This window comes from Charadrius vociferus, unplaced genomic scaffold (genome assembly GCF_000708025.1).
Source record: "Charadrius vociferus isolate BGI_N301 unplaced genomic scaffold, ASM70802v2 scaffold266, whole genome shotgun sequence".
Classification (NCBI taxonomy): Eukaryota; Metazoa; Chordata; class Aves; order Charadriiformes; family Charadriidae; genus Charadrius; species Charadrius vociferus.
This window is the reverse complement of record NW_009649114.1, coordinates 1,873,870-1,893,997: the sequence shown is the minus strand read 5'-3', so window position 1 is coordinate 1,893,997 and position 20,128 is coordinate 1,873,870. Positions and strand designations below refer to the sequence as shown.

General features: G+C 43.1%; 1 protein-coding gene across 1 annotated transcript; it reads left to right on the top strand.

The window, feature by feature from the left end:
* Positions 1-5,833: 5,833 nt before the first annotated feature.
* Positions 5,834-19,798, top strand: MDM4 (MDM4, p53 regulator). The gene is given in 13 exon segments (XM_009888228.1): positions 5,834-5,908; positions 8,601-8,675; positions 10,117-10,250; positions 10,711-10,760; positions 13,663-13,724; positions 14,492-14,588; positions 15,971-16,131; positions 16,236-16,253; positions 16,255-16,287; positions 16,695-16,829; positions 17,573-17,653; positions 19,240-19,371; positions 19,373-19,798. Coding segments are annotated over 13 exon segments (1,479 nt in total).
* Positions 19,799-20,128: the final 330 nt, after the last annotated feature.

Below are 20,128 nucleotides of genomic sequence, written 5' to 3'. Positions count from 1 at the left end.
GGGGGCCGGGGGTGAAGGCGGCTGAAGGGCCAAGAGCTTTTCCGGAGCAGACTTGTTGCTTTCGAAGCTTTTGCATACTTGACGGTTATCCGCAGCACTGATGACTTCGGCAGCATTTAGAGTAAAAGCTTGAGGAATGTGGTGTGACCTGACCGGGGCTGTTTGTTGCCATGTGTCATCTGTCACACCGTGATTTTAACCTTAAACCCCGTCGTGCTGTGCCAGGGCAAAACACTGCCAGAGGCTGGGCAGTTTAACAGGTGGAAGTAGTCGCTCTGCTAAGTGCAGTATTAAAAACAAGGAAGTATTTTGAAGGAGGAAATTAATATCTCAAAAGTTCAGATGTGTAATGTTTCACACTTATTAAACAGACAGACTTTAAAAGGTGATCTTTAGGTTCTAGGCTGATCAGCTCTAACACATCCTGGTTCGGATAGTGCAGAATTTAGAGCTGTGACACTCACAGGGTTAAAAAGAGCTGAAATAAACCTACAACTATCCAAGACTTCAATTTGACAGAAGCAGAGAGTAATAGATGGAAACTACAAGCTTTTAGAGAAGAGATAACAAGTGAGATTGAAGGGACCACTGAAATAGGAACACAGCAGTGTTATGAGAACTCTGTCTTGTTCTTGCTCCGGTATTTGTTCGTGTAATGCTCTCCAGCAGCTCTGAGTTACCCCACGGCCAGTGCAGGTGGCCCCTGCTCCAGGCAGGGCAGTGCGGACGGTTCCTGCCAGGTAGGTGTGGTGCCAAGCGGCACTTATTGCCAGGAGACTGAATGGCAAATATGCTGATCGAAAAAGGGTTAAAATTCATACCCCGGGTGCCTGCTTCTTCAGAAGTGGACTGTGGACTCTGTGTGGCAAACACATGTAATAGGACTTTGAGTGAATGCCTATATATTTAGCAACTCTGCTAGGAGTAGAGCAAAAGCCCCTAGATATGCAATATGCAAACTTGTAAGTGAAACATCACGCGGCTAATTCTGCTGAAGATGTGATTAAAATAAGGGCTTTTCTCATTTTTCATTGCTGCAAAAAATAGGTGATTATTAGCTTCAGTTTGACTCATAAATTTTAAGGTACTTGGCTCAACACTGAAGAGAAAGAAATCTACAGCTAAGCTGTAGATTGCTGTGACGGGAACAGTCAGCACAGTCACTTCAGGGTATTATATAGTTCTTACGTGATGAAGCAGCTTGTTTTCATGATCTAACTACTTGCTCCATGGTTGAATGCACTAAAATAGGGATATTGATTTTACATTCTCTTAAGGAAGTATCTGCTATTGGGAAAAGCAACTCCAAGAAAAGCCAAATTTTGTCTGTTAAAATAGAGGTAAATGGAAACAAGGGCACGTGCAAGTGCTGCCAGCCCGGTCCAGAGACCGCCAGCAACAAATATTGTTGGCAGCAGCTGAATTTAGGGAGAATTGCAGAGCAATTTGCCAGTGTGCCATTTTTAATTGAAATGATCAGTTTTGTTTTTCCTTGTAACTTAAAATTTTTCCTCTTTCCTCCTTAACTGGTTTTGCAATAAAACAAGCATTGCATAACATTTGTATTTGTTAACTACTAACATTTATCAAAAGTTGGCTAATTTTGGTGCATTATTGGCAGACCTGTAGGGAGCTGCACACAGTTCCTGGTAGATGCATCATGTCAGCAGCAAAAGTCACGTCAGGTGAAATTCAGAATTAAATGTTTGGGGCTTTTGTTTGGTTTTTTTTGTTGTTGTTGTTGTGTTTTGGGTTTGGTGTTTGTTTTTTTTTTTTTTTGTATCAGAAGATGTAGATTTTACTCCAGAACAGTTGCCAAAAAGGAACTTCTTAAAATCAGTGTTTAATACTAAAAATAGTAGCCTTGCCTTTTGTTGCCATAAGTAGTGCATTAAGGGACTTACCCGTACTGAAATCGGGCTTTTCTCTGGATGCTTTTCCTAGCAGAGGATATTTTTGCTGATTGAATGCCAAGTCAATATCAAAGCAACAATTTAGAGCAGTTAACTGAGCACAGGACAGCAAAAGTTGAAGTCAAGCAGTCTATAAAATGTGAAATCTGACAGCCCTGTTTTCTCTCCTCCTGCTGCCACTTCCCAGCCAGAAGCCCCCAAATAACCAGCCAGCACTTGCAAGGGCTCATGGAGTAAAATCATGACAAGGCAGCACTCATTGGGAGGTGGCGGTGGAAAAGCAGCTGATGTTTTCCTTGGCTGGCATCTTGCAGCTCTCAAAGGACATGTGTGAACTTGTTGGGAACACAGTGATGTGATGAGGTGGGATGTATGGCCTGGAGAAAGGTAGAAGCGTTGTGACAGCATTGATGGAGCTAAGGATGTCATGAGGTGTGGTTTGCAGGGAGAAGGAACAGTGGTTCTGTCACAAGCCCGGTGAGACGGGTGGGCAGAAGGACTCACACTGAGAGTCACAAACCTAATTAGCTCTCAGTTGTCAAATCAGTGCTGGTTTAAAGTCTCCCCTCCAGGCCTGCTCTTGACATGAGACCGCAAGTTTGTTTTCAGTAGAAATTTTGCTTTATGTGAAAGCATGAAAAAGGATGATGCTGAGGACAAGATTTAAATATCAGCTCTTAAACCACTGCTGAAGTGAGCCATTACAGGGTCCACAAATACATGGAACAACAATGTCTGGCTCACACTCCCTGCTATATTTTCTCTTTGCACAGAAGTTGGAAACTGCATTCTTTCCTTAAAAGAGGGATACTTTAAAACAAAAACTAAACTCAAATTAGAAGCTTAGCTTCAATTTTTCAGACACTGCTGTCAAAAGTCTATGCACCTCACGCTTGCACTCGCTTCTGTTAAGATCTTTTGTCTCTTTACCTTCTGTAAGCATCAAAAGCTGTGGTCTAATGGGGTTTTGATCTCTTAAGAGAAGGAACTTTTACTCACAAAACAGGCAGATGACTTGTTCCCATAGTGTGCATGACCATATAAAGTGTTAAAATGGAAAAAAAAATTGTTACTTCATGACTACTTTGTGATTCATGGTTTCCTCCAAATCATTACTCTGGTCCAGTGTAATTTTCTTACATATGTAGCTCCAAAGCTGGAGAGGGGAACAGCGGTAAGTTCACTGATGCTTGGTTCAGCTGGCTGCAAATTAGACATTTTCAGAGTTGTGGGATAAAATATTTGGCATAAAATAGGTGGGAAAATAGAGTTGTAGGGCAAAGTTAAATAGGGCTCACTGAGCAAGGAGCTTCTCTGTTCTCAAGGAATTTCTACCATTTGTGTTTCTGGCCAGCCTGTGTGCAGAGGGTGGTAAAGCAATGACTGGTGACTGCCTCCATAAATCTTGTGGGTGTCTGCAGCCTGGACATGTTTTAGAGCTTGCATGCTTGGGAAGATAGCATTCAGTAATCTCAAGATTAATTTCTAATTAAAGGAAGTTAGTATTACTAAGAATCAAACTTGCTAAAAATACAATTTATCTGTAAAGACTGGAAGCAAGGCACTAACTTGCCCGCCTTTCTCTAATAAACCCAGTATTGAAACAGTTAAAGTCATCTTTAGTTGACTCTCTTAACTCTGGGGTAGCAGAGCCACTTTCCAGGAATGCAGGGTGGAGAGGAAATCCACCGCTTTCTCCCTTTTTGTCCGTTTTTCACACCAACTCAAGCTCTTATCAGAAGCTGCTGTATTTAGCGACTCCCTCTCCTGCCTAGCTGAGTTGGAGGCAGAAGCGGTTTTTGAAAGAGCGACTCAGAGCCTCCGGAGGAGCGGGAGCCCAGCCGGGCGCGCAGAGCTCCTGGGGAGGCTGCACCCAGCACCCCCGGGGCCGCTGGAGCTGCTCTCCTGCACAAGGACCCGCCGACTCCTCTTGGCAGGAGCAAAGGGACTGCCTGGGAAACCCAGGAGGCGGCTGGCCCATCCTAGCAGTACTCCTTATAGCAGAGAAGTTCAAGGTCGGTAAGTTGGTCTGCAGCTTAGTACGAAGTACAGCTCGGCTTGTAAAGCGTAAAGGATCCTGCGGGCAGTTTGTGTTGCATCGTGGTCGGCGTTATCAAGTAGAAACCTTGGTTAAAATTTAAGACACTGATAACGTGGAACTTGTTTTAGCTGTTATAAGTCACTTATTTTGAGTTACTACTTAGATCTGGTCACTATCAATGTTATTTACCAAACTTGAACATGTGTTATGCTTTAATCAAGCTTTTGTAACTATTTAGAGATATATTTGATCTTTGGGAAGGATTTTATTCTTGATAGCACCTTACTTCAGAGAAATGTAATGCTATAAGTACTATCAGAAGCCTCAAACAAAGTCATTATAAGTCCCTTTTAATAGATGGGGCAGGGGAGGGATAGGTGAACTTGAATTGGTGCTAAAGCTCAGATTTTTTGTCATTGCTGAGGTTTCTGTACTGCCTGCTAGATAGATATTCAGCCTGGTTTGTCTACATCTAAAAATGTTTGGTTACATTCCTCAGGCATAAGCCTGGTTATTTTGCTAGTATTCACTTTTTAAATATAGCTAATCTTACTGGCTCACATTCTTTATAACTGATGTAGTAATAACAAATTAATTTGCTATGTCTGGAAAAGTCTGTGAAAGACAATTTAGATACAGCTTTGAAAGTGTTTGGCTTCACGTTTTCAGGTCTAATTTAAACTACTGCATGGGTTAAAAGTTGATGCTTCTTCCAGATTCCACACAGTAAAAACTTTCCTGAAGTTGCATCTGTGTAGGCAGGTTCAGGAGCCAGGCTTTCTAGTTCGTCTCATGCTCTAGCCTTAAGTTTACCAAAATGGCAGTTTCAGTATCGTCTGCAGAATTGCAGCCAGATTCACATCGAGATTTTTATTGTAACTAGGTTCAGGGGCACACAGCAATTTTACAGGTACATCGGTCTGAGCTTTAGTGCTGCAACAAGGTCAAGACTTACATTACTTCTCCAGCAGGTTCAAGTTACTTTTTTTTTTTTTTCCAGTGGGTAGTTAAATTTACACCATCCTTTCTCTTTAAACATAAAGAAGTTTTCAAACTTGTTGTGTGGGATAGATTAAACTGGATTGTGCTGTGAACATGAGTCATTACAGATCATTCTGCAGATGAAGCTGTGCTCTTTGGGTGGATACTGAAACTGATAGGGCTCGACAAATTCAAATAGCTGCAGGACTTCCCCTTTTGTTCCTTTCCAGGAAAGGATCATTTCACCTGCTCACCCAGTAATGCTGTTAAAACTGTTAATTTTCTAGCCCGCATCTAGTCATTTGGGATGAAGGCTGCAGCAGCTTAGCAGGTTCTCAGCTCTTGAAAAAGCAGGTGGGGAATGTGTTAATCATTGCCATCAGCACTGACTACTCCTCCTTTCGGGCAATCGAGGGGTTGCTGTCTTGTGAAGATTTCCATTGTGGTTGATTGTGACTCAGCTTCTATTTCCCCCCCTCTGACTCAAGGATTTCACCATGTTCAACAGTTTGCCAGTGGCTCGATGGAGACTGGCAGTTCCCCAAGTTCCTCACCGTGCTGTGCCACTCCTAGAGACGGACAGTCAAAGCATCCTCAGTGCCCCAGCAGATCTGTCCGAGCTCTGCTCGCGGGGCTGTTTGTCAGGCACTGGGCAGCTGGGTGCACCTTGGGTAGGATGGAGCACATCAGTTTGGACAGAGCAGGTGAGGGGCACATGAACATTAGCGTTATACAGCAGTCATTTAAGATATGCATGCAGGGCTAATTTTAAACACTGGTTTCCTGAAGCTTCTAAGAAGTGGAAGTGGTTAAACTCAAGACCAGGTTTCTCAGCTTAATCGGTACACAACCCTTCTCATTTATAGGTTTGTGCTATAAACAGCTAATCACTGCCAGAATGACATCTTCAAGCTCTGCCCAGCATCCAGCAGCTGAGAATGCCTGCAGAATCACACTTGGACAAGTTAACCAGGTAATTATCTCTCCCACTTATCTTCACTGCTTTCTCCTCACTAAAGCAGTGATTTCTTCCATCAAATCAAAGCTCTCTCAAGTACATTTAAGTAATAAGAATTTAGCCTGATGGAGTAAGGGCTTTTGTCCTGAGGAGCTGTGTTAGCTTTCAGCATTAGATCAATGATTTATGAACATTTTAATGGTGGAGGAAGCACAAAAGCAGTTACAGCTGGCCTTACAAGAAATTTTACAACGCATATTTTTGTGCTGGACCTATACTTGAAGAATTCCTCCTAGTGCTGGAGTCTTGTGACAGCTGTATTAGAGCTTTGTAAACTTCTGTGCTGAGCTTTGTCTAGTGAGTAATGCCTTTTTTGGAATCAACTTAGGTAAGTATTGAACATGTAGTACTCCCATTATTGACTATTCCTGGAGTGTCCCCAGAACAACAGGTACCTGTAGCTCCGAGCCAGGGCCAACGTGGCAGGTGTGTGGTTTGAGTATGGTTCGATACCATGTTGACAGCCAGTCAGAGAAATTTGCAAACAGTAACAGTAAAAATCTGGTCTAAAAAATCAGAAGGGTTTCTCCAAGACAGGCATCCAACCATCCAGAGCCAATTCGTTGTAAAAAGCGTTTCCACAGTAGGAGGGGATGTGGCAGGAGTGGAAATAAGCTGCTGGGAAGTTGAGAGCGCCTCCCATTTGAGGCTTAATTTAGAACTCATTTGAGGCTTAATTTGGAAGCTTTGAAATGTAGCCAAGTCCTGTGCAGCATTGATGTATATGCTTATTTATTCAATTCACTCTGCATGAAAAAATAAGTAAATAGGCTCTGATACTAGTAGCAAAATATTGATTGTCAACACTCAGTGTCCTAAGCAGTGTGGAATTAACACTTCCATTTTGGCTGTGCTGTAGTAGCTAAGGGCCCATTTTAAAGTGATCAAGCTAACTAGGTTGCTTCTTTAATCAGAAAGAGATGTATAAGGAGTTACTTATATCCATTTGAGAGTGGTCATTAGAGAAATGAATGAATGCAAACACATAATTTCATCTTATTAAAAATTATGTGCTGATAGAAGCACTTATTTGAGTTGTGCTGTGCTTTTTCCTAGTAAAAAAGCTGATGTTGGGAAGAGACTTGGGGCTGGACACGAGCTGTTCCATTTGAGCTTCAAAACACATTTAGCAAACATAACAATGAGAAAACAGGCAGCCCAGACACATTCACAGAGGAGATTGTTTTTTTTTTTTTTTACAATATTAAAAAACAGTGGAACAAATACCCTGCCAAGATACTGCCTGATAGCTGAGTGACAAATTACAGTCGTGACAAGCAAGCAAAACCCGCTCTTACCTCATTCAGGAACACGATGCTGCAGCTGAGGCTGTCTGCTGAGGAGGTGTCGCAGGGCTGCAAGCGGGCTCTAGTCCTTGGGGAAAAAAGGGGAGATTGCAATTGTGTATGAGACACGGGTGAACCCACCTAACATTGATGGGTAAGGGGCTTTGCTGCCTAGCATGGATACGTGCCTTGAGAAGGCATGAGCCTTGTCAAAGGGGAAACAGCCATGAATATCGTGTGCTGAGGACTGGACTTTCTGTCCTGTGACAGACTGAAATATCTTGCTGTATTAGCTTGTGGTAGAGAAGGAGGACAGAAGAAGAGATTCCGCATGGGAACCGTGCATTAGTATACGGTATTGTACACAATTGTGTAGCGTTCAGGGAACAGCGAGGGCTTTCTGACATTTTTTAGAGAACATAAGGCATCGGATCATGTGGCGGCACTCTGCTAGGAATTGTTAAAATTCTTGTGGACTAGATGAAGTAGCAACGTAGGGGTGAAGTAGCTATTTAAAACCTGCTGCTGTTTTATACGGCATCATCTGTCTCATCTGCTACTCAAAGCTGCTTGGGTGTGTGGGTGAAACCTAAAGGGGTTGTGGAGCAGTTGCATGGTTCCCAGGGTGCTTTATATTTTATATAATAAAGATTTTGGTTGATGAGTGAGATCCACGGAAAAATACATGTTCTGATCCTTGGTGTTAATTGACCACACCTTGTGTTTAATGCGGTCTTATTACTATGTGCCTCTTCATGGATCCTAATAAACGCGTACTCCCTAAGGTCTGTACAGAGCAGACCCGATTTGTTCACTGCACTAATTGAGAAAATTCAGGCATGCTGCTCCTGAAGTGGCAATCGGAATGCACCATCATTGTTCCTAAATATATGACTCAGTACATTTGGTTACTCACCGCCTAGGACTCCATACCAAGGCTCTGAGTTTCCAATCTCGCAGGATGAATGACATCAAAGTTAATGGGACAATTCGAGTGATTAAAGCCTTTAGAGCTGGCTGCCCAAATTCCTTGGCTTTTTTTGTCTTGCACTTGAGTCAGAATGATTGTGCTGATTTCCAGTCTTTCCAACTTCTTGTTAAGCTGTTTGTCCATGCAGATGACTTGTAAAAAAAAAAAAAAGAATACCAGCCTTCAGCAGGTTAGCCTGAGGCAAGCAGTGTTTCCCCCCGCCCTGCGGTTGTCAGCTCTGTGCTTGGTGTGAGGGTCTTACACAGGTTGACTGGGGCAACTTGGGTTGGTTAGCTGTGATATGCAGGCACGCGTGCCAGGCTGACCTGCTTTCTCTCAGCAGCGCACTGCTTCGAGTCATTCAAACAAAACTCTCTGCTCCGTGTTGTAGGTGCGACCCAAACTGCCGCTTCTGAAGATTCTGCAGGCTGCAGGCGCCCAAGGTGAAACCTTCACGCTGAAGGAGGTGGGCTCAGTTTCTAGGCACTGGAACCGTGCCTGTCCCTGGTTGTTTGGGAGATGGCTCTTTGCGTGGAAGGGATGGCACTGGCTATTAATTTTTCTGTTCTTTGAAGCCTTATCTGCAAAATAGGGATACCTTACCTGTAGGGCTGTTGTGACTTGATTGATCATAAATTGTCTTGAGAGACCCCGGAGGAATTGGAATAGGAGTGTGAAATATTAAAGAAAACTATTTATTCTGGAAAATCAGAAACCTCTTTGGAGAAAAGAGAGATGGGATAGCCACATTCCTGAGAGAGAGTAGGAGAGGTTGTTCAATTGTCTTGCTCTCTGCTCAGTGCATGAAAGCCTTAAAAATTGGATTCCAGTTGATATTTTTCTTTTAACTTTCCTTTGAAATGGCTTGTCAGCTAAACCTGAGACCCCGTGAATTCATTTATTTTAAGATTAAAATGCAATATGTGTACAAGATTAAAAAAATGACACTGACTGTGATTTACAAGAGTATCCTGTCTGCGAAGAATTAAATGCAGTGGTTTTTCATTATGAATGTGTCAAATATTCCTGCAGAGCCTTGTGACTTATTTTAAACACTTATGCATTTAAATAACTTACTTAGCTTCTAAAAATTTTTGCAAAAACAAATTGAATGGTTTAAATGGGGAGAGCTGAGTATTAAATGCAGGTTACTTGTATAGATTAACATTTTAACTCGGTTAAGTCAGTTTTTTCTGCAGTGAATGGAGTACCGTTAGCAACATTTTGGTGGCACTGTCATTCAGGAGGGTCACTTTGGTGGCTAATGGGGGGTGGAACCTGCCTATATTGTGCTTAATGCACTTTGCTTTCTCTTCTTGCACTCTGGATTCTTCACTGTAGCTGGCAGTGTCCCCTAGCTCTCAGAGGATGGTTCCTCTCCATCCTTCTTTGTGATACTAATGCGCTTATTTTTGCATCCTGCAAACTGTGTCCTGAGGAACAGCACTGTAAATGTGGTCATCCTTGAGTAACAGCTCCTTCTTTTAACTGGGGATACCTTCTGCCTCCTCCGCACCCATTTCCTTCTCTTTTTTGCTCTAAGTTGAACACCAGCAGCCTCCATCTGCAGCTCTCGCTGAGGGAGACTCCCCAGATAAAAGAGTTATCACCCATTTCATGTTTCATTGTAATGTGGTGTAGCAGAGTCACCTCTGTTTGTCCATCTTTGACTCAGTTTTCCTTCTTGTCATGCGTTAACGGTGACAAACCTTATAGCAGTAAGCACAACTCTCCCTTGGTTGAGAGGCACCAGTGAATTGCAGATATGCGTAAAAAGCAGGTACTGTTTGACTCGCGCTGTGTAGGGTAGCAGGAGGCAAGTATCATAAACTAAAGCAAATTTCCAGGGTCTTTGGTGGTTTGGTTTCAGCTGCAGATATGGCTAATGGTATGTTATGTATCCACAGGTTATGCATCACCTAGGACAGTATATAATGGTGAGGCAGCTATATGACAAAAGACAGCAACACATGGTCTATTGTGGAGGAGATCAGCTGGGAGAACTGCTGGGACTGGAGAGCTTCTCTGTAAAAGATCCAAGGTAGGAAAAAGTCACCTTTAATGTATGTTGTATTATAGAGGATGCTGAGACAGGAGACTCTTGGTGTCACCGTTTCTGTTCGCTGTCGCGAAAACCTCCATGAATACCAAGTGCCCTGCTCAGTGGCTTATTGGTAATGCATTTGACAAGTTGGAGTTGAGCTCCTTTATTCTGAAGACCCAGTTCTGAATGGTCCAGGCAGCGAGCTGCTTGAGGTGACATCTTTTCTCCTTTTATTTCTGCATCTTCTCAGGCCCTTGATCTCAGACTTCAGCTAAAATCTGCATCGTTCAGTTAAGTTCTGAGCTAGACTTCACTGTAGCATTTAGGAGTGGCAGACCCTGCCCCTGCATTTTCCACTGTCACTCTGGAAAATAAAACAGAATTTCTGTCCCTGGTTTAAAAGGGTAATGCTGTTTGGTTTTGTGAGTGTAGTCAACTATCGCCTTCTTTCCCACAGCCCAGTCTATGACATGTTGAAACGGAACCTGACTTCTGCTGCAATGGCAGGTAGGTTTGTCACAGTATGGGCGAGTATATTCAATGTAGTGTTGATGTAAGTTGGGTAAGTAATGATATTCAGAAAAGAGAAATGTTTCTGAAGTTTGAACAAACTGCTAATGAAGGCTTTGACAAGGCAATCTCTTTGAGTATGTGTTTTTTCTGTGTGTCCACCATCAGTAGCTGTGATATGAAATCAGTTAGCTGTTGGAGTAACGTGGCTGCCTATAACCAATGGCCAAACTTTGGAGCAGCAGGCACACTCTGTCTGGAAGCGCACTGACAGAGCGAAATACTGTGGATGTACAAATCAACGTGGCTGAAGTATCCCATCCACATCACTATTGATTTCTCAGTCTTTTCTCAGTTTCATAGCATGCTGCGACTTCTTGCTCCCACCTCATTTTATACTTTCGTAGTCTTGACACTGAGTGCTGGAAACCCAACCTATTTCTGCAGGCCAAAGAGGTCTGGACTTTAATCGAACACTTGAACCTTTAAAGGTCACTGTTACTTTCCCAGCTCATAAGAGAAATCAAATCTATCTACATGAAAAGTCCTTCAGTCATAAATGAATATTTATTCTTAAATTAATCTCAGCTGGTGGCTCCCTTGCAGCCAGTTCCTGTTGTACGGCTGTTAATCTTCATTTGAAAAAAACCCTTCTGATGAAACTACAAGTGTGCAAATCATGAGGGTGCTGCACCAGGAGAGTTGTGGATTCTTGTGCCCTACTTCCTGGGATCTGTAAGCAGATAATATGGACTTAGTTCTTCATTAGGGCTTAGTCTGTTTTTGCACATGTGCATAAAAGCTTGTGCAAACTTTGAAACTGAGAAAACATGGCCCTGAACTGATTAATCCTCTGCTTTGAGCCGTGTCTTGGTGCCTCTGAGGTCCCCCTCCTTTCTCTATTTATATAGAAGAATCTTCCTAAGTGGACTCTTGTCGAAACACATTACCTACAGAATAACTGTGTGAGTGCTGTTTCCCTCGCTGGTGATGCCCTGACCTCTTCCCTGTCGGCATTGTATGTGGAGAGCAAAGGATGCCAGCGAAACCCTCTCTCCTCTGCTGCCCTGTCCCCTTCTGCTTGATGTGTGCCTGTGGCTGGGTGCGTGTGGCTGGGTGTGCATGTGTGGTCCAGTCATGGTGTAACTATTTTTAAACCTGCCGAAGGAAATACTGTTCCTTTAGGGAGATGATCATTGAGTTATACCACCGTGTCTGCTTGTGTATGCGTGTGACTATAAAACGAAACAAGCTTGGCAGACCAGACCTTCGAAAATAAATAGGAAGGATGACTAGGTATTGGTTTTCCTTCAGCACAACATAGGAATAGCTAGAAGTGCCACAGGGCTTAAAGAGGTCTTCAACTTTCATGTTTTGTAATAGCTGCTTGTATTCATTAGCCAAAGCAGTGCTTATCAGCACATCATTTTGCAGATTATCTCGGCCACTTCTTTTAAGTACACTTGTAGAAAGAAAAGTGACTGCAGTACATCTTGATAATAAAGACTAAGCTCTTACATAACGCTCTTATCAGATGGTGTCCTTAACTTGGCTAGCTTTCACTCTTAGTGTGACTGACATGACTGATTAGTGTCACTTATTTAGGAATACCTTACTTTAGAGGACATTTTGTGTAGTGTATGTTGGCTTGAAAAAAGGAAGCCTTCCAATAAGTAAAGACTGTCTTTTCACACAGTGTTTCAGGCTACTTATAAAGTGTTAGAAGGGTAGGTCTTCAACTCTTCTAGTGCCCCTGCAATGCCAAAGCAATTATGGTTGAGCCAATTGGCTTCTGTTTTCCTTCAGGTATTAAATAGTCAGTGACTGCAGAAGCTGTAGGGTGACGGAAGGGAAAGGGAAAGCTGAACTAATGCACGGAGGGCAAAGAATATGGGATAGAGCCCTGTCATTTTGTGTTCCTGTGTTTTGGCTCATTTTATGGACCAACGAAGTGGTCCACTTCTCTGCCTATTGCAGCAGTTTTCAGTGTCTTGGTATCAGTGCCTTGATTCGTGGTCTGAATTGGACTGGTCGTGTCTGCCTGGCATTCAGCAGGGAATCTCTCTGCTAAATTGAAAGGGGAGCAAGCAGTAGGCATCCTTGCATCTTTTGTTCTCTAGCAAGTCACTCTGTTTAAAGGGTAGACTTCCAAGTGCAGCTCTCCTATTATGTAGAAAGATTTCTGTTAATTTGATTGTTCTTGCTATTTAGGTTGGCCTTTTAAGTAACTCTTGGGGCCAGCATAATCATCTGGATTAAATTGTGTTATGGATGTGTACACAGTTACCCAGGAAAGAGCTTGCTGTGCATGGAATTTTCCCTTCTTTAGTCTAGTCATTGCTCTTCACGTCCACACCCTTCAAGAAAGACGTTTTTCCTGTCTCAGCATAAGCTGAAAGAGATAGCGTCTTCAGGAATTTATAAAAATCTTACTCCTCTGTGTTCACCTTCTTCAGCACAGATCTGATCCAGCCTTCAAGTGAGAGTCCCCACCCTCTGCTATTGCTCTAGATTTGTGCCTCCATGCAAACCTCTTGTGTAAAGGACCTAGCACTTGTGATGGGAGGACAGCCTGTAGGAAAGAGAGTAGTTTTTCACATTGGGAAGAAGGTTCTTACATGCTGTGAGGTTTCATCAAGCTTCATCTCTGAGGGGGCACAGACTGTCTGTTCCATAGGCTGATGCCTTCATACGTACCTCGCAAAGCCTGGGGAATACTGCAGGAGTGCCTCTCAAGGAAATGGCCAGCTCTCTAAGGAAGAAAGGGTTCTGTTTCTCTTAAAGGGTTACTTAGAGGTCTGCCAAGCCTGGCTCGTTGGTTGCTTGCTGAAGACCCTCTGTGTTGTGAGAATGGTTATTACCAGGGAAGGTTTTTTCTTTTGTTTTACCTGCCATCTAGATGCTGCACAGAATCTCGCAAAGGAACAGAGCGTCGATAAGCCAAGCCAAGACCAGCTGAAGGTAAACCCACTGCCTGGTGGTTTCTTTTGTTGTACAGAGTGCCCCTTCTCTGTACCTGTGCATGGTGGACTGCCAGAACTTTGTGCTGCTTGGCTGCCAGGTCCTCACCTTCCTGAAAAGTTCTTGGAGTCCACAGAGCAGGGACAGAGTGACCCTTCTCTGTTCTCTTCATAACAGAGTACCAGTCTCTGAGCGCGTTTCTCTGGGGTGTAGCACTTCTAGTCCTCAGTTCCTCCAGCGTGCTCTGTATTTTCACGTCTTTCTCCCCTCTCTCCCGTCCCCTCTCTGAGTAGGAATTGCCAAATAATTAAGCTTTCTAAAATGTGTGAACAAGTTTTGTGTTTAGTAGGATTGTTTTCAGAAGCTTTCAGGCAGAATCTGAAACCTAGGAAAAATCTTTGCACATTCAAACTTGTTTCCAGGTATATTTTGGGATTAAGGTAGTCTGAGCTGGGAGGTGTCTGTTCACACTGGGGGCCTGAGAGTCACAAAGATCACAGTATATACTGCATTAAAGATGGCAACTTTTGGACTTTGGCCAATCTTAAGATTTTTCCTAGGTTGCAAGTATATTGTTTGTGCTGATTACAGATGCATTAGCCTTCTTAAAGGGTTAATAGTGTGTAGTTTTTGTTCAGAAACTTTTATTTCTCTTCATAACTTCTTGGTCTTGTACTGCAGCTGGTGACTCGGAATGGAAGTGCTACATCCCCTTGTCCCTATAAGCTCTGATAGACTAACATCTCTTTTTTCCTTCCTTCATGCAGTTTAGCCAGCAAGAAGGTTCTGACACTGGCATCATGGAAGGTGAAAGCAATGCTTCTTCTTTGTCTACCTCAGAGCAAAAATGTGAGACTTGTGAAGGTGAGTGCCATCTTTTCTGCAGTAACACAATGTGTACAAGCTCTTCTGCTCTTTCTCCAGTGTGACACGTTGAGCTCTGCATCAGCAGAATGCAGGAGGAGGGTGTCAGGAGACTAATAAAAACCTGTTGTGAAATAACAATCTTTAAAAATCATCGTCTTATTTTAAAGATTGAGAGAACTGCAAATGTTTACCAAAAGTATTTTACAATAGACGTGTTTCCTAGTTTGGATACTTGGTTTCATAAATAAACAAACTCTTTGAATAAGATGGCAGGTTAAGCCCCAAAAGAACATCTATCATTAAACAATGCCATGAAAAATCTTACAGACCTTGCTGAAGGGTATTTTAAATGCTGAAATTATACTTGTATCTATTTATCTTCCCAAGGGACTCTCTCCTCTGATTACAGAGAACACAGCCTGAGCCGTCTGCAGTCATTACCTGCAAGCCAATCAGGGAACTGAATAACAATGGAAATTTTTTTCTATCCAGTTTAAGTGTAATGCAGCTCCTCGATATTTAGACATTTCCTTTGTTTTAATGTCTGGGGATTTCTTTCTGGTTCACTCATGGATTTCTGATGTTACAGAAGCAATTTTCCTGGTTTTCTACTTTCTATTCTCATGTCGTTCTCATATCAAGGAACCTAATTTGTAAAACCAGATCTTCTTTGCAAGTGTGGGTATTTCCAGATCAAATGAGAGCAGTAGACATTTTCCTGGCTGCACGTACAAAGGAGGTAGAAACAGTCCTTGTCCTTTGAAACTCTTGGCACTGAAGAGAGAGAGATTCAAGGTTATCTTGAAATTCAGACTGCTGAGTCTAGGATCATAGACTGAACTGCACAGGCTAAAAAGGAGGCTGAAGCATGGGGTTATAGAGGATGGATTCTTACCTTCCTGCTTCCTATTTTGAGCCTGGTTTCAGAATTCAGGAGCTCCCATCACTGGAAATTTGAACCAAATTCAAAAGTTCCTTTCTGCATCTTAAGTCACGCAAGATACCTACTCAGTGTTGACTTGGGTGGGGCTCTGAAAGAAGTCTTTGTGTTTCTGTATTGAGACTTAAAAGCAAGGTAATGCTAAAGAGAACCTGTACAGTTATAGAGACACTGGTAACACTGGGATGCTTCTCTGACCGCTGATGGCTGTGTGGTGACTATTTTGCCAGGTTCACTTGGGTAGATACACAAGTACAGATGTGCGACAGATCTAACTAACATCCCAGTACACTCATACAAACCCCAAAGTTCTTAGCAGTAACGAGCTGTAAGAAGGAGCAAGAAAGATTTCTAAAATCAGATGGGGCCAAATTTTTCTCTGCTAGTCTCTTAAATAATGTAGGTGTGGCATGACTTAGATTCTACTTGGCTCTTACAGACAAAGACTTAATAGAAAACCTCTCTAAAAGCAAGAAGCCTAAACTGGACCTAGTGTTTGAGGAATGGGATGTAGCTGGTCTTCCATGGTGGTTTTTAGGCAACCTCAGAAGCAATTACAAGTCCAGAAGTAATGGATCAACAGATATTCAGACTAACCAGGTGTGTAGCCATTTTAAATAGGTGCACTGTATTTTCTTCCTCTCCTCTTTTGGGTTCCAAGTAAATAAAATATTCTTGTTCTTTCTTTCCCCTTCCCACTCCAGGATTTTCAGCCTCTCCCTTGTGTGTTCCTGCCCCAGCCTTTCACATCAGGTGGTTGGTTACCTTTAGCGTTCTTAAATAAACTAGGTGCTCTCTGAAGGCTGTGTTCAGCCGTTGGAGGTCTGTCTGCACTCCAGAGCATTGGTTGTATTTCAGGAGTTGCCCCTCTTCTGGGTTGAAAGTTGTTCCGTGGTGCATATGGCTGTAGCCTGGTGGCCAGCTGCTGTATGGCCGGCTAGCAAGGGGAGCGAGCACAGTGCTGCTCCCGAAAAGGGGTGTCTGTGAGAGTAGTGAGCAGCCCCTTTCTCTCCCAGGGGAGACTGGAGAAGCTGCCCAGGGCTAAGGCGGCTGTTAATGAGGAAAAGGGGAGAGGCGTTCGCTGTCGCGATGGTTGTGGTGCTGGTTCTCCTGCTGCTGATAACCTGAGCTCTAAGTGGTCTCTTCTGTTTCTTCTCCAACAGGACATAGACACTGCCGTTGTTTCAGATACTACTGATGACTTGTGGTTCCTCAATGAATGCCCGTCGGATCAGAGCAGTGCTGCAGTCAAGGTGGAAACAGTTGACTGCGAGGAAGTGAAAGAAAGTGACAAAAAGGTACCTCTTCAAACAACCACAGTGCATGTGTTCCACCGGTTGGCCTTGTTTGACTGATCTCATGGAAGTACAAAATCCTTTGCTTTTCATCTGCCTTTTGGTGCTGTGCTGATGTGGGAGGAACTAGATCTAGAACCATCCGGAGTTTAAACTGTGTTTAGAAAAGGCTGTTACCGTTCTGTACGCAGGGTGATAGCATTCCTTTGTAGTCAATCTGCTTGGGTTTTCATTTAAACACACAAAATTAATTTAAAACTTGAGCAGCAACTTTACTATTTTTCTAGCCAATATCTGCAAGAGTAATAAATGAAAACACTTGAAGAGGAAAATCTCAGTTAACGTTGTGTTAGCGTTCAGTATTAGATAGGCTGGCTGGAGTCTGCTAGCTGAGGTGGTAGTAAGATTGGTCACGAGTAATTAATGAGATGTTAAAGATCCTAAGAGGATTGAGATCATGATTTCTTCCATGGAAATTAGGAGGACTGCTCAGGTGTGTACATGTTTGTATTTGTATGATTCTTGTGTCCATCAGAGAGAGGTATGAGTTGACCAAAGGAATATTGCCCAGCGATAATTATTGACAACAGTCTGGAATAGATACTGTACATAAAATGGCTTTTCATTCCCTTATAGAAATGGCTTAATTATCATGGCGATTATATAGTCATTTTAGTTTTGGTGTGCAGTGCCAGGCACATCATAGAGATTATTGCACACCTCTAACAACATTTTACTCTTTCCAGGTGACCGAGGATGCGTGTTTGCATGACTTGGAGGATTCTCAATGCTTAAGTGATGACACAGATACAGAAGCTACTTCCGAGGTAGGCATCATTTAGGTCAGTGGTCCTTGCTTGGCGCGTGCTACCTCATAGCGGGGCTCTGTTAAATTCTAAACTGGACAGGCACTGAGCACTGGCAGCCCGTGAGTGCTCTGACCCACCCAGCCCAAAAACACCAAGTGTCTCTCCTGGCCTCAGCGCAGTTCTGGAACTTCGTGATTTTGGCCACTTTTTCTGGTGATGTGAGAGAATTTATACGTGCTCTAACTAGGAGGGGTTTTTGACTAGGAGATTAGGATCCTTGTTTCTACATTGTTCATCCCTTTTTGTACAGGGCAATGTAGTGTCAGCATGGGCAGCCACTGGCTTTTTATTCATGGTTTAACTTGTCTCTTCACACACCCAGGAAGTGAATGAAGATTAGGCCCTCGGTTTCCAGCAGGGTCAGTCTAATACTATATGAAATTAGTATTAACAACATCCATACATGTTTTAATAAGGTTAATTCTGTATTGTCCTCTGAAAGGAAGGAGATCCTTAGCAGAGATTTGGAAATCTAAAGTAGGCACTTTGTAATCACTGAGGTGCTCATACTCAAAAAAACACTTATTAGTGGAAATTCCTGTGTCAGGATTGGGATTCCACTGAGTCCTGGATGTCCAGGCCAGCTCTGAAGCTGTCAGTTGTTTTGTGGTAGCTTCTGGGATGAGAAGAGAATCCACGTCCCACCTCGCCCCGTTTTTCTGAGATACTTGTATGGCCTTTGTCAGGAGGAGAGCCTGCGTACCTGCTGGTGTAATGTCTTTATCCTCGCAGTGCCTCTCTAAGGACAGACCAGAGCTCTTTCCCCTGTTTTAATGAAAAAACAAGGTGGAAAGAGAGAATAAGCAGTAATTACTGGGTTGTCACTCCTCCCCAGTATCCCATTCGTCTTCTGAATTCCCTCATTGTAAATACTGAGGGACACAAAGTTTGTGTTCTTTCATTTGTCCTTTTTTTCTCCCAGTCCTGCTGGCTGCCTTTTGAGGTTTTGTTGTACGTCAGCAGAAGTGTGTCATGATCCTCTTTGCAGCTGGTGGCACCAGAATTATTTAGCATCATTTCCTAGGCTGTGTCTGCATGAAAATGTAGATGTCCCTGGCGTTGGACAGCTGAATCGTAGCTCTGAACTTGGGCAGCTCTTGGCCTTGCTGTGTGGGATGGTCAAGTAAACTGCTATTAGTTGTGCAGGTTCAACAGATGCTACGTGATTAGTGAGTCTGGGAAATATATTCCTGACTGAGTCCAGTAGCTCTACCCTTGAATTTAGAGTGAGATACTGAAAATTCAATAAACTGCACAGCTTGACGACATTGTATTTTTCCAGAGGCTGGGAGGAAGGAAGGACGGATTTTAATGCTTAAGAAGAGATCTGCATCTGTAGAATGCACGGGGTAGTCAAATTTTCCTTAGGCTTTCTGAGGTGCTGATAATCAAACCAGCAATCATGCATTTGCAAGCTTATACCCAGTAATAAATATCCTTTTCTGATGAAGCTCCTTTGCTGCTTTTCCTATGTAGAGGAAATGAGTTGTACACAAGAATACACTAACTTGCTGCTCTTTTTGTCTGCCTCAATCACTCCTCAGGACTGCTGGCAATGTACCAAATGTAAGAAATTTAACTCTCCAGGCAAACGGTACTGTTACCGCTGCTGGGCCTTACGGAAAGACTGGTACTCAGATTGCCCCAAACTGGCTCATTCTCTTTCCCAGTCCGTTTTTTTTTGATGCTATGCAAAACAAAAAGGATGATGAAGGGATAGACGTGCCGGACTGCCGAAGGACTATTTCTGCTCCAGTTGGCCAACCCAAAGACCTGTACGTGGTAGAAAAGAAATCACATGTAGATCCCTGCAGCTCTATTGAGTCTTTGGATTTGGCACGAGAATGTGAAAGCAAGGAGTCTCTGTTGCATTTCACTGAGCATAAAAAAGAGGAAGAAATACAGTCTTTAGAGAGTATAAAAAAATTACTGAATCCTTGCTTCTTATGCCATCATAGACCACGGGATGGGAATATTGTCCATGGAAGGACTGCTCACCTTGTGGCTTGTTTCAAGTGTGCAAAGATGCTGAAGAAAAAGAGATCACCTTGCCCGGTGTGCAGGAAAGAGATTGAGATGGTGATCAGGATCTTTATGGGGTAGTAGTGCCAGTTCAGTCCTTCTCCAAAAGATAGCACGCAGGTTTTCTTGCACTCTCACAGACGCTAACTTCGGAACTCAGCTGGTGAATACCAAAGAGAATTAAGATTCAAATCTGACCAAGAACACTGAGGAATCCTCTGGATTAAATGAAGCAGCATCCGCATTGCAATGTCCATTTAAATTAAAGTCCACAGGGAGCAGGGAGTGACTGGCACGTTGGTATCAATGCCCCAGCTTTGAAATTGTCTAAATCTTCTAATTCCAGCTCAGTGGTGTCACTAGGATTCTCTGTTCTGACAACTGGGCCTTTTAGAAAGCAAGTTTTGGAAA